At 36.6% G+C, this 13,281-nt stretch overlaps 1 protein-coding gene across 1 annotated transcript; it reads right to left on the bottom strand.

The window, feature by feature from the left end:
* Positions 1-2,329: 2,329 nt before the first annotated feature.
* On the bottom strand, positions 2,330-11,865 carry LOC131976721 (uncharacterized). The gene is made up of 5 exons (XM_059339874.1): positions 11,725-11,865; positions 10,760-10,870; positions 4,753-4,809; positions 3,409-3,576; positions 2,330-2,578 (listed from the first exon to the last, which is right to left on the bottom strand). The coding sequence occupies exons 1-5, from the start codon at positions 11,863-11,865 to the stop codon at positions 2,330-2,332; spliced, it is 726 nt and encodes a 241-aa protein (XP_059195857.1).
* Between the last annotated feature and the right edge of the window lie 1,416 nt (positions 11,866-13,281).

Genomic DNA, 13,281 nt, shown 5'->3' with positions numbered 1-13,281 from the left:
CACACACACACACACACACACACACACACATTTTGAGGTTAAAGGGCATAGGTTGCTGTATAAATAAATACTTGAAAAGGAATGCTTGTTGAAGATGTGCTCCTAGTATTATAACATTGCTAGTATTAATTGTTTGAAATCTCTGAAGAATCTCATCATAGTGTACACACACCGGCAGTAGCCGGGTCAATCGCACAACCACTGGTCCCATACAGCAATAGCTGTAGGGACCAGTGCTCGGGGCTTTCTTCATCCTCTTCCGGACACAATTTCGTCCCACTACTAGTTATTTTATAAATAAATCTCTGAAGAATCTCAACATAGTGTACACACACCGGCAGTAGCCCCTGTGGCCCTTTCAGAATTTCCCCAGAGGAAATTTTCTAGTTAATATTACAGTTTGATTTTACATTTTACAAAGGAAATGTTTATTTACACGTCTTTATTGTGTGAGGGATTTAATTTTTAAACTGCCCACCACACTGAGGGAATCCCTGCACTAAAGGGTTAACGTTCCTCTCACAGACGAAACTAAACGCGCTTCTCCTTTTATTTATTCTGAGTTCTTCTCTCAGAGGAGAAAAATGTTGAAACTGTTTCTGATTCAGATGGTTTTAATCTGACACATTCCTCAATGTGTGTGTGTGTGTGTGTATGTGAGTGTGTGTTTGTGTGTCTGTGTGTGTGTGTGTATCTGTGTGTGTGTATGTGTATGTGTGTCTCTGTGTGTGTCTGTGTGTGTCTCTGTGTCTGTGTGTTAGTGTGTATGTGTGTGTCTGTGTGTCTCTGTGTCTGTGTGTTAGTGTGTGTCTGTGTGTCTGTGTGTGTCTCTGTGTGTGTCTGTGTGTGTCTCTGTGTCTGTGTGTTAGTGTGTATGTGTGTGTCTGTGTGTTTGTGTGTTAGTGTGTCTGTGTGTGTGTGTGTGTGTATGTCTGTGTGTGTGCAGAGACCTCACCTGTTCTACAGTCTCAATGTAACTGCGACAGTCTAGTCTAGTGGAATCAGGTGTCAGAAACTAAACCGGTACTTCTTGTTGCTTGTTTGATTTAATTGAAAAATAAAAGCATCTTTATCAAAATTTTTGACAGTTTAAATTTATTTTGCACTGAAAAAAACAACACAAATAATTACAACTGGCATAAGGAATTAGGTATCAGTTACGTAGTTATTATGTACTTTTTATTTCTAATCCTCTCTATCTTCAGCTGCACAAACCAAAAAGGTGATAATAATGATAAACAAAAAATAAAATAAAATAAATACATAAAAAATTAAAAGGAGTTAAAAATTAAAACATTAAAGAAACGTAATTTTTAAAAACTAAAAAAGTTAAAATTAAAAAACAAATAAAAACAGGTCACTTATTATTGGATGTCATGGTTCTCAATTAACATTGGCTACTGAACTGTAAGTGTACTGTTCTTTTTGTTTGAAAGGCTCTAATGTTCTGTAAAATACTTAAAATAATTATTTTAAAAATGTATAAATAATATGCATTGTTGTAATGTAAATCCTATAGTTTTATTTATTAAAATTTAATTTAATTTAATTTGAATTTATATATACTGAATGTCATCACTCAAGTGTGCTCCTCAGTGTGCATAGCTACCCAAGAATAAATCCCAAATGAGAAAACATTGGTGAGAAGGAGGTTTGAAGTGAGTGAAATTTCATTGGTGGAGACTAGAGAAGTCAACATCAGTTTACTTTCAAAAGAAAGTCACAAGCAGGTAGGTAAAGAAAAATGTATCTTTGGGATATAAAGCAGTTTTAAACTTTCAGTAAGTGAATCCATTCATGAGTTGTGTTGGAGTGATTCTAAACATGAGGACCGGTCAGGAGGACTTCCTCTAGCTGTGGATCTTCAACATCTTCGCCTCCCTGTTTGCACAGAAAAATGTGAAGTTTAATGATTGATTGACAGACAGACAGACGGAAAAACAGAAGAACAGACAGATACACAGACACACAGACAAAGGCTAGATGGCTCGAGGCGGAGTCACCAGCATCCGTATATGGCGGGCAACTTACTACAGGCAGCTCACCCACTCATAACATCATAGTCTAAGTTGCATGTAAATAACCATAGATTGCTTCATTTTTAACCGATTTTCAAACGGTTTGGTTTCTAATAAACCCCAGAGTTGTGGTTATGTTCGTTCCTGCATACTCAAGAATAATTTATATACATTTTTATAAATCATTTTTGAGTATGCAGGAACATATGTGTGTGTGAATGGGTGAATGAGTAGTGTAAAGCGCTTTGGATAAAAGCGCTATATAAGTGCACCCAATTTACCATTTTACCATTTTACCATTTACATGCACTTTAGACTATGATGTTATGAGTGGGTGAGCTGCCTGTGGTAGGATGGCCGCCACGCGAGGACGTCGGTCTCCACTGGCTAACAGCGTGTGTATATATATATATGGACAGATAGACAGACAGACAGACAGACACCTCTTCCTCCTTCCTGCTGAACACAGCTTTGATGCCCAGAGCAGCAATACTGATGCACACACACAGCTGCAGTACGGCCAGGACGATCATGGTGATATCTACGGTTGTCAGCAATCGCTGTTATAGACGAGAAAGAAAATAAGAAAAGAGAGAGGATTTAAACTTGACTTTAAAATGTGCTGCGGTTGAAGTAGTACTCAGATCCCTTACTTTGGTAACTACGGTAAGGGAGCAGCACTGCAACTTAAGAACACACACGCAAATACACAAAACACAAGCAAATTAAGAAAATACAAGCAGCATTTAGAAAACACGCTGCAAAGACTGCAACACAACACGTAAAGAAAAAGACATGCAAAGACAACAACACAACACATACAGAAAAATATGTGCAAAGACTGCAACACAACACATAAAGAAAAAGACATGCAAAGACTGACTTTCTTAATTTGTTGTGTTGCAGTCTTTGCATGTCTTTTTCTTAATGTGCTGTGTTGCAGTCTTTGCACATATTTTTCTTTATGTGTTGTGTTGCGGTCTTTGCATTTTTTTTTTCTGTATGTGCTGTGTTGCAGTCTTTGCAGCGTGTTTTCTAAATGCTGCTTGTGTTGTCAAATTGATGATATTTTCTTAATTTGCTTGTGTTTTGTGTATTTGCATGTTTGCGTGTTTCCTTAAATTGCAGTGCTGTGAGCTCTCAGTGCCTCTGTAAGTAAAAGTACTAACTGTGAAATTACTCCACTACAAGTAGAAGTCCTGCATTCAAAACTTACTGAAGTAAAAGTACAAAAGTATCAGCATCAACATGTACTTAAAAGATTAAAAGTAAAAGTTCTCATTATGCATGCTTACAATAATATGAGAGCAAATGTAATTCCATTTACACCAGCATATTTGTATTGGAAACATATTAATGTGTTTTTTTTTTTAATTTAAAGTATCCTTACCTGGGCAAAGTTAGCCGCATATTTGCAGTTGTCAATATTACGAACTCCATAGCCGTTCCAGTGACACATGGCGGCGGCAGGGGCGTCTGCCAAGTCGAAGGCGTACAGCACCACGGCAACGATGGAGAAGAAAGATCCGACGATGTTCAGCAACACAGCCAAGCCCAGCTGACAGGAAACACTGAGAGTTATTCTTTGGCTCCAACACATTTCCTTTTGGTTCCTGGAATATGTAACATATAACTGGCTTGATCATGCCAAGACTGTCATCATGACTTACACTTAGTGAGGAGTGACCAGGGTGCCGATTTTACAGAAGAGGATTTTTTTTTTCATTATGCAGTTCAAGAAAAAAATTGAAATGTTGAGAATAAAGTCAATTTTTTTAAGTTTGGTAAAGTTTTAAAGATGTTCACAGATTCAATCAGACATCAGAGGAACATATAATAACCACAATATTTAAGGTGCAGTAGAACTAAACATGAATGAGATTTTCTTGGTAGAAGATGCTACAACTTTTGTTTTAGGAAAATCTGCTTTTATGTAATTTATGTGAATATTTTAGACAAATATCAGACGTATTGAGGAAAATCACGTTTTAGTTCGCAGTTGACTTCACCCAAATCAAAAAGTGACTTTTTCTTAACATTTTGACATTTTGTTTTGACTTTGTCCTCGAAAATCCATTTTTTTTCTCAATTTCAGTTTTTTGTCTTAACATTATATTATATATAATATTATATTAATTTTCATGTTTTCAACATTGTATTTACTTTTTTCTCGCCATTGTATACGACGTTATTCTCAACATTACGACTTTTTTCTCGACATTTCAACTTTTTTCTCAACGTTGTATTTTTACTTTTTTCTCAACATTGTATTTTAACTTTATTTTCAACATTTCTTTATTTTTTCAACATTATATTTTGACTTTTTTCCTTGACTTCTCAACTTTACTCTTGACATTTTTTTACTCTTTTGTCTTCACTGTTTTCATGAAATTGCTGTATTTCTTTTTTTTTCCTCAACATTTCGACTTAATTCGCTACAATCTTTTTATTTTACTTTTTTCTCAAAATTTCGCCTTTTCAACATGCTTAATGATTTTTTTTTCCTCCTCTCATTATTTTTTTCTCCTACCTGGCCCTTAACCTCGTCCGTACGATTCGGACATGAGACCAACATGTTAAATCTCAATCATCCAACGTTCTGAGTGTTTAGTTCTGAATCAACAATAATCAATAATTAAGTTAAGTTAAATTATTATTTTAACAAAGTCCCTATTGGGCTTCCATACTTACTGCTTCTCATAGCAATACCAGTGTTTGTTTCTGTCTTACTCACCAAAAACAGAGAAGAGAACCGGCCAATGACAAGGGACAGGACTCCAGCTACAATGAACTGAGGAGAGAACAGCTCAGTGTACTTAATAATGACATGTTTCACTTGTTTTTATTATCTCATAGGAATGAAAAAATAAATCTATGTAAAACTAACAATTTTTTGATTAAAGACACGCATAGAAACGCAAAGACACTTCCTTCATTTTCACGCAACTTACTTTTGCTTCCTGCCTTACTTAGTCTTTAAGTTTAACCACATGGGTTTTGTTTTTTTTTTCGATTTAATTTTTATTCCTAACCTGTTCTGACAAGGTTTATTTCGATTTGTGATGTGCAAGCTGCATGGCTGGCAGTAATAAACAACATTTTACAAAAAAATTATAACTTTGAAACCATAAGGTTTGGCTCAGAATTGCAGAAACCAATTTTCGAAGCCACAGATGTAACAGTCACGTGATTGACAAACGGGCCTTGAACGCAACTCCGGTGGAAGAGCCAAAAAGACATTTTAGATTAAAAATTAATCATGCAAGATGCTTTGATACAATGATCATGTACTAATATTGTTTTAAAACTATGATTCCTCTAAATAGTGGAGCGGCTAAGTGATATAATTTTAATTGTAATATAATTATTATGATACAAGCGTGAAAATTGGCATGAACACTCTCCATGGGTCACTTGGCAAGAAAATTGTCCGAGACATTTAAAATTTTAAGATGGCGGCCATTTTTCAAGATGGCCGACACCTAAGTGGAGCAGTTAAGTGATATAATGGTTTATTTGGTGATACAAGCAAACAAATTGGCATGAGTAGTCTCTGTTGGTCACTTGACAATAACCCACCCACAGTTACTTGAAATTCCAAGATGGCGGCCATTTTTCAAGATGGCCGACACCTTAGTGGAGCAATTGAATGATATAATGGTTTATTTGGTGAAACAAGCATAAAAATTGGCATGAGCAGTCTCCATGGGTAACTTAACAAGAAAATTGTCCGAGACATTTGAAATTGTAAGATGGCGGCCCTTTTTCAAGATGGCCGACACCTTAGTGGCGCAATTAAATTATATAATGGTCTATTTGGTGATACAAGCATAAAAATTGGCATGAGCAGTATCTGTGGGTCACTTCACAATAACCCACCCACAGTTACTTGAAATTCCAAGATGGCGGCCATTTTCAAGATGGCCGACACCTTAGTGGAGCAGTTGAATGATATAATGGTTTATTTGGTGATACAAGCATAAAAATTGGCATGAGCAGTATCTGTAGGTCACTTGACAATAAGCAACGCACAGTTACTTGAAATTCCAAGATGGCGGCCCTTTTTCAAGATGGCCGACACCTTAGTGCCGCAATTAAATTATATAATGGTTTATTTGGTGATACAAGCATAAAAACTGGCATGAGCAGTATCTGTGGGTCACTTGACAATAAGCCAGCCACAGCTACTTGAAATTTCAAGGCGGCAATTTTTTTTTTCAGGATGACTGCCACCTGCCATGTGGACCTTTAAATTATGAATTTTCTCATAGAAATGTATTGGGTTCCTCAAGAGAGGTTGTTTGACTGTGCTTTGTCTGACTCCTTGCCCACGACCTGTCCAGTTTGGTAAAACCTGACAGGAGTTCCCTCCCACCGGCGTAGCTCTCCGGGTTCACCGAGGTACACAGGCTCCCTTACCATGAGGGCTTTTTTAAATACTTTTTTAATTTACTTTTTTTTATAACTAACCATTACTACTGCCATTAAACATGCCAAATAAATACTAAGGGTGGGGAAACCCAGTTGTGGTGCTGAACGGACAGTGCTCCAAAATAATAATTGAGCAATGGTTAATACTGAATGGCAATAATGACAGATCCAGAGGCAACAGCAGCTCTGGCTGACACGGAACCATGACAAACAGTATCTGAAACTATAATAGGGAACTAAACTGAAAATGTGAAAGCAATGTCATAAAGTACTGAACATGTCACAGTAATAGGCTGGTGACAAAATAGAACATAATGCGCCGATGTGGCGAGGGGAAGCCGAGCCATAGGCCTACACTTGAAAACACAAAGGACAACAAGGAATAACACTGGCAAAAGAAACAAGCAACTAAGTTCTAGCAGGGGCAACTGAGTCCATATCTGTAGCACTTACCCTTTCCAGTACAAGCCTTGGTGCACCCACATTTTGTCAACTCCCAACAACTCTCCACAATAGGTGGAAGTGGAGTCCAGAAGACTTTCCACTCCTTGTCCTCTTTAACCCATCCCCAGTCGGACGGGCTCGGCATTTGTGGATGTCTCTTCAATGCCTGTCCCCACACATATCCTGCCTCATAAGAAGTCTGGGACCTTCTTGACTTCTTGACATGGATATCTTTGGTATCTTTAGTGTCTTTAGCAGCAGTAGATGCCTTTTTTTGTGCCCTTTCCAGCTTGAATGATATTTTGCTCTGTTTCTTGTCAATGTGCTTTCTATACCATCACCTTCATCTAGTCGGGTTGGACTACGTAAGATAGGCAGAGCATTTATTTTATGAAATAATGGAACATTTCTTGCAATGGTATCATAACCAGTATGATCTTGGTGTCCTGCGGTTTGTTTTCTCAACTGTTATGATGGCTTCTGCAATGTCTGCAGCAAATTCAAAGGCAGAGGCCGAGGGTTTAGCCTTTTACCACCTTTTAATAAGCACTTTGATGTATGGGATACAACTAAGTTCATGCCTTAACCCTACACTTAATCCAATCGTTCATCCAATGCCATTTTTACCCTGTACGATCTGTACACCACCCGGTTAACTCAAACTACTCAGAGAGTTGTCGTCTCTTCTTTACAATTGGCTGACATTGAACCCCACTCTGAGTTTAACAGCAGTCATATATCACCAGTGTGCCCTGGTAGTGCAGATACTCACTCTTGTCTAATCTGTCTATGATCAACAAATCAACACAACTGTATTATGATGTGTTAAAACTTGTTTTCCAGAATAATCTAAAACCCAATACATTTCTATGAGAAAATTGATCTTTTGAGGATCCAGGGGGCGGCCATCTTGAAAATAGAAATTTCAAGTGGCTGGGAGTGTTTTTTTGTCAACCCAAGTAACTGTGGGTGGCTTATTGTCAAGTGACCCATGGAGACTGCTCATGCCAATTTTTATGCTTGTATCACCAAATAAACCATTATATAATTTAATTGCTCCACTAAGGTGTCGGCCATCTTGAAAAATGGCCGCCATCTTGGAATTTCAAATAACTGTGGGTGGGTTATTGTCAAGTTTTGAAAGTTTTGTTAACAGGTCAGGTCACAGACATGATGTGCTGAGCAGAAACATAACTGTCTTCTCTGCTTGGTGACATGACGTGTCCATGTATGCAATAAATCAACGGATTGAAAGGAGGTACCTTCTGGAAGAGATCTACCTACATTTTTTAGTAAACTCTGTTAGGCTATAAAACTGAGTTTCAGGGAAAGTAGCTTGGTTCAGCCTCATGAACTGACCAGCCTGATGTCATGTCATGTTAGGGACGTGTAGATTGAACCCAGAGACTCTGTAACTGCACATTTCTTGAAGTATTGTAATAAAGTGAAGTTAAACTGAGAACTCAGACATCTCCTGCTCATCTTTCCCCATCAAACGATCGCCGCAGAGAAAAAGGGGAGGATTTTGTGCTGGAGTCAGATCATATAATTTTAAAGGTTTCCTCAATGCATTTCTCAACAGTTTCTAATTGACTAATACCAGGACTCAAACTCCTAGCTAGAACTGTTGCTTGGACCTCTCATTCCTGCTGGACTGAACACCTGAGAAAATCGCTGGTACAGAACAGGCTGCTGTTCGGATCTCAATGGAACCGCTGAACGGCTCCCTTTCCGGGCAAGAAGAATCGCCTTTTGCTGCATTGTCTTGCCATCGCGAGGTCCAGTTACCCTGGTGTCAACTCGTCAGTTAAAGTAGGCTCTAAAATTTTTGGCTTTATGGAAAGGGTGCGAGTTCTCAGTTAAACTTTTATTTTATTTTATTTTATTTGGCCAGAGAAACGCTAGTCAGAACTGGGTTATTAACGATACAAACTCACTAGCCGTGTTTTGACTAGGGGGAAAATTGTCCACCAGGAAAGTCACAGGCCACACCCTCTGAAAAGTCCTCTCACTCTGCGTGTCTCCACTACAAGTTAGCCCCCAGAGGGATTTATAGACTCTGGAGGTGACGTATGGTTTTCACCGTCGCCAACTGTGCACAACGTCAGCAGCTGAAAGCAGCATGGCTAATTATGCACAGAGTCTCTGCTGATGATAAACATAGTGATTGTGAATTAACGGCATCGCTAACTGTGCACAGAGTGTCTGGTGCTTGTTGTAAACAAACAGAGATCGCTAAGTGAACACCTCCTGCAGCAGCAGCACATACACACTGTACTGCTACAGAGCTAACTGTAGCTAACTGCCGCTAAGGGTGGCTCTTCTAAAGAAGCCGGTCTCCAGCTCGTTATCGGCTCGTTAAGAAGAGTAAGAAGGAGTCGCTGGATTTGTCTCCAGTCGCTTTCTTGGAAAATAGTCACTAAGGGGGTCTGAAAAGTCGCAAAATTTAGCAACAAAGTCGTTAAGTTGGGAACACTGCTTCGCTGGCTTTTACAAATGGCGTGTGTTGTTGTCGTGTAGAGTACTACGTCACATCCTGCTTAGCGATCTATCCAATCAGTAACCAGGCTGTTTTCAGGGGAGAAAAAAGACCCTGCTCTTCTACAGGGACGAAAAAAGTCCAGACAAACGCCAGCTCTGGACTGCTCGTATTCAAATATCCATTCCGGATATTGCCAGGTAGTGAAAACAGCCCTAATGTGCCCTCTCCCCAAATTGAGTGGTCCTTTTATTTGTGGTTAATCCTATTTGCTTTCTTTCATCTGTCATCCCAATTTAGATAAATAAATGTATTATTTCAGAAGTCGTTGTGGTGAGATTGATGTCCTGCAGAAATTCATAGCCACTGTTAAGTAGGATGAACGATCTTTGATTTATGAGACATAAATGTAAGAATTAACATTTCATTAATATCAAACATTTAGTGATTTTGACTTTTGCTGTTAAGTAATCCATCGAATTTAACTGGTAAATATTGTAATTTGAGACTGTGGTGCCCTTTTTACGAGGTTATTCAGATTTATTGATCAATCTTAATTTATTTAATTCATTAATAAATTCATTGGGAAATCTGTGTTTAAATCCCTACACTTATTTAAGCAAAAGTACTGATACCACAGTGTGAAATTACTCCACTACAAGTAAAAGTCTTGCATTCAAAACTGACTTTAAGTAAAAGTACAAAAGTGTCAGAATTGTACTTAAAATATCAAATGTAAAAGTACTCATTATGAAGAATAGAGCCATTCAGGTGTTTTATAAAAGGATTATTAGATTATTATTATTAAATTATTATGTTCTTTTAAAGATATTATTAGATTATTTGTATTGATGCATTTATGTAAGCAGTGTTTTACTTTAGTAAAGATAGGGCTCATTTTAATATACTGTTATGAGGTCTAATTACAAAAATATTTAATCACTTAAATTGATCATGTTTTTCATATTAATTTGCAACCTGAAAAGTATCTAAAGCTGTAGGCTAAATGTAATGGAGTAAAAAGAATAATTTACATTTGCCTCAAAATGTAGTGAAGTAAAAGTATAAACATAAAATAGAAATGCTCAAGTAAAGTACAAGTACCTAAAACTGTGCATAAGTACAGTACTTGCGTAGATGTACTTAGTTGCATTCCACCGCTGTTTTTGACTTTGTTTGTCTCACGTGCTTTAGTTACTCGTTACTTTTCAGATTTATCACACCCTTTATTCCAATTTTAAGTTTTCTGAAGTGTTCCTTTATGACCATTATTCTACTTCTGAAGCTAAATAAAGTATTCAAACCATTGAACAACTGACTGCACAGTGAATACTGTTACTTTTGAAATAAATGTGCTATAAATGTAATATTAACAGTATCATTTTACCACAGCACCCAGCCAGTAAGTCGCTCCCAAGCTGGTGAAATCCTCAGGATTTGTGCTTATTCGTGCTGGTCCAAGTCCGATGTTGAAGAGGCCAACCATGATCTGTATCGTCTGTAAAAATTAAAAATAATTAAATCTCGCTGTTAACCCATAAGAACCCATGGTGACACGCGTGGAACAAACACTTTAAATGTTCTATAATCTCCCTAAACTCATTAAGTCCCTTATCAAGACTGTTTGACTGTTTGACTGTGACAAGAAGTGATATGTTATAATAATAGAACAGAAATGTGAAAAAGTAGCTAATTTCAAATAGCTTATTTTTTGTTACTCGGCTAAGTTTAAACCCATTTAACAATTCTAATCCGTTAATGTCCGGTATTGCATTTAACCTGTTTTGACCATATTTCCTGAAGAAATTAATATACAACAAGTAACAAAAATAGTGCTGTGACGTATACGTCACATTGGGCTTTTAACCTAAAAATCTAAAACTGATGTGACGTATTTGTCGCAATAACAAAAATGGTAATAGGCCACTCAATTATTTTCACTGTTTAAATTATTTTAAATTTATATATGCTCTACTGTTCAATTTGAAATACATTTGACCAAATATAAACAAAAAAGAAAATCCTATTCTATCTTGTCACAATTCTGATAAATGTTGTGGAGATGCAAAGAAAAGGCAAATTTGTGTTTTTGTAAGTAGAAAAGGTGTCTAGTTTATTTATTTTATGATAAGAAATATCATAAACATAAATTCCATAAATGCTCAATGTAACATATATGTCACATCACAGATCTTTGACATTTAGGGGTAGTATTTAAAAAAAAAAAAAAAAAACACATCAGAAATGTGTTCTATATATCCCCCATAATTTTCCTTCATGATAAATAGGTCTGGGTTCTTATGGGTTAAGACCATGATGTTAAACATTATTATATAAATTTATTTATCTCACCCCGAGAGCTGCAGTTACATTAGCCTGCATCAGGCCCGTGTTCACTGAGCAGCGGGCGGTGAAGCAAAGAGTCTTGAGGATGTGATGCGGCGGCGGTGATCTCCCGACAACCATCTTGTCTTTGACCACAGTGATGGACATGTCTCACACCTGCAACACAGCATTAGGATTTTTAACTTAAGATTGGACACCCAGCTCACCCAGTGAATTTTTTACACATATATTAGGTGTATTGAGGAAAATCAGGCTGTGGCTCGCAGTCCACTTTACCAGCTTATAAAGTGACTTTATTTTCCTCATTTCCACTTTTTTTTCTCCGACATTTTGACTTTCTCTCAACCTTTCAACTTTTTTCTCAAAATTGTATTTCGCCTTTTTTTCTCGTCATTGCGAGTTCTTTGTCAACATTTTTACTTTTTTCTTGAAATTTAGACTTTTCTTGACATTTTGACTTTTTTCTCAACATTGACTTTTTTCATGACATTATAGTTCAACTTTATTCTTGACACTTTGATTTTTTTCACAACATTTTGACTTTTTTCTCAGCATTATATTTAAACTTTTTTCTCGACATTTCGCCTTTTTTTTTCGACATTTCAACAGTTTTTCTTGAATTTTTTTTACTTTTGTCTTGAAATTTTGACTTTTTTCTCAACATTATTTTTAAACTTTTTTCCATGACATTGTATTTCCACTTTATTCTTAACATTTTTACTTTTTTCTTGACATTTTTTTAAAACTTTTTTTCTTGAAATTTTGACTTTTTCCTTAACATTTTGACTTTTTTCACAACGTTATATTTCGAATATTTTCTTGACATTTCGACTTTTTTCTCAAAGTGCATAATTAATTTTTTTTTTCCTTCTCAGAATTTTTTTCTCCTCCCTGGCCCTAATCAGACTTGAGACCAACATACGAAATTGACATGCCTCACACCTGCAACATGACAGACGGATGCATAAAGAACTGAGAGTTCAGTTCAGTTTCTAGTTGGATTTATTCTTTATTTGTGTCACATGGCTGCTGCAACACTGACTCTAACATCATGATTGTTCCTGGTACAACAATTTTGAGGTACTTGTACTTTACTTGAGTATTTCCATTTCATGTAACTTTATACTTTTTACTCCACTACATTTAGCTGACAGCTTAAGCTACTAGTTACTTTTTGGGTCGAGATTTGACATGAAAAATATGATAAAGTTAAAGTGATTAGAAATTAGTTTTAAATGATACCTCATAACAGTATATCAGGTAGTTAAAATGAGCCCCGTCTTTACAAAATTAAAACACTGCTTGGATAAATGCAACAAAACAAAAAATCTCATAATATATTTGGAATATATAAAACAATCTGAGTGGGTTCATTCTGCATTACAAGTACTTTTGATACTTTAAGTACATTTCGATCCTGATACTTTTGTACTTCTACTTCAGTAGAGTTTTGAATGCAGAATTGTAGTGGAGTTATTTCACAGTGTGGTATTAGTACTTTTACTGCAGTAAGGGATCTGAATACTTCCTCCACCACTGGTGGAGTGAAACTAAGTACATTTT

The sequence above is a fragment of the Centropristis striata genome, chromosome 8 (assembly GCF_030273125.1).
Source record: "Centropristis striata isolate RG_2023a ecotype Rhode Island chromosome 8, C.striata_1.0, whole genome shotgun sequence".
Lineage (NCBI taxonomy): Eukaryota > Metazoa > Chordata > Actinopteri > Perciformes > Serranidae > Centropristis > Centropristis striata.
The sequence above is the reverse complement of the archived record's forward strand: the minus strand, read 5'-3'. Positions and strand labels throughout refer to the sequence as shown.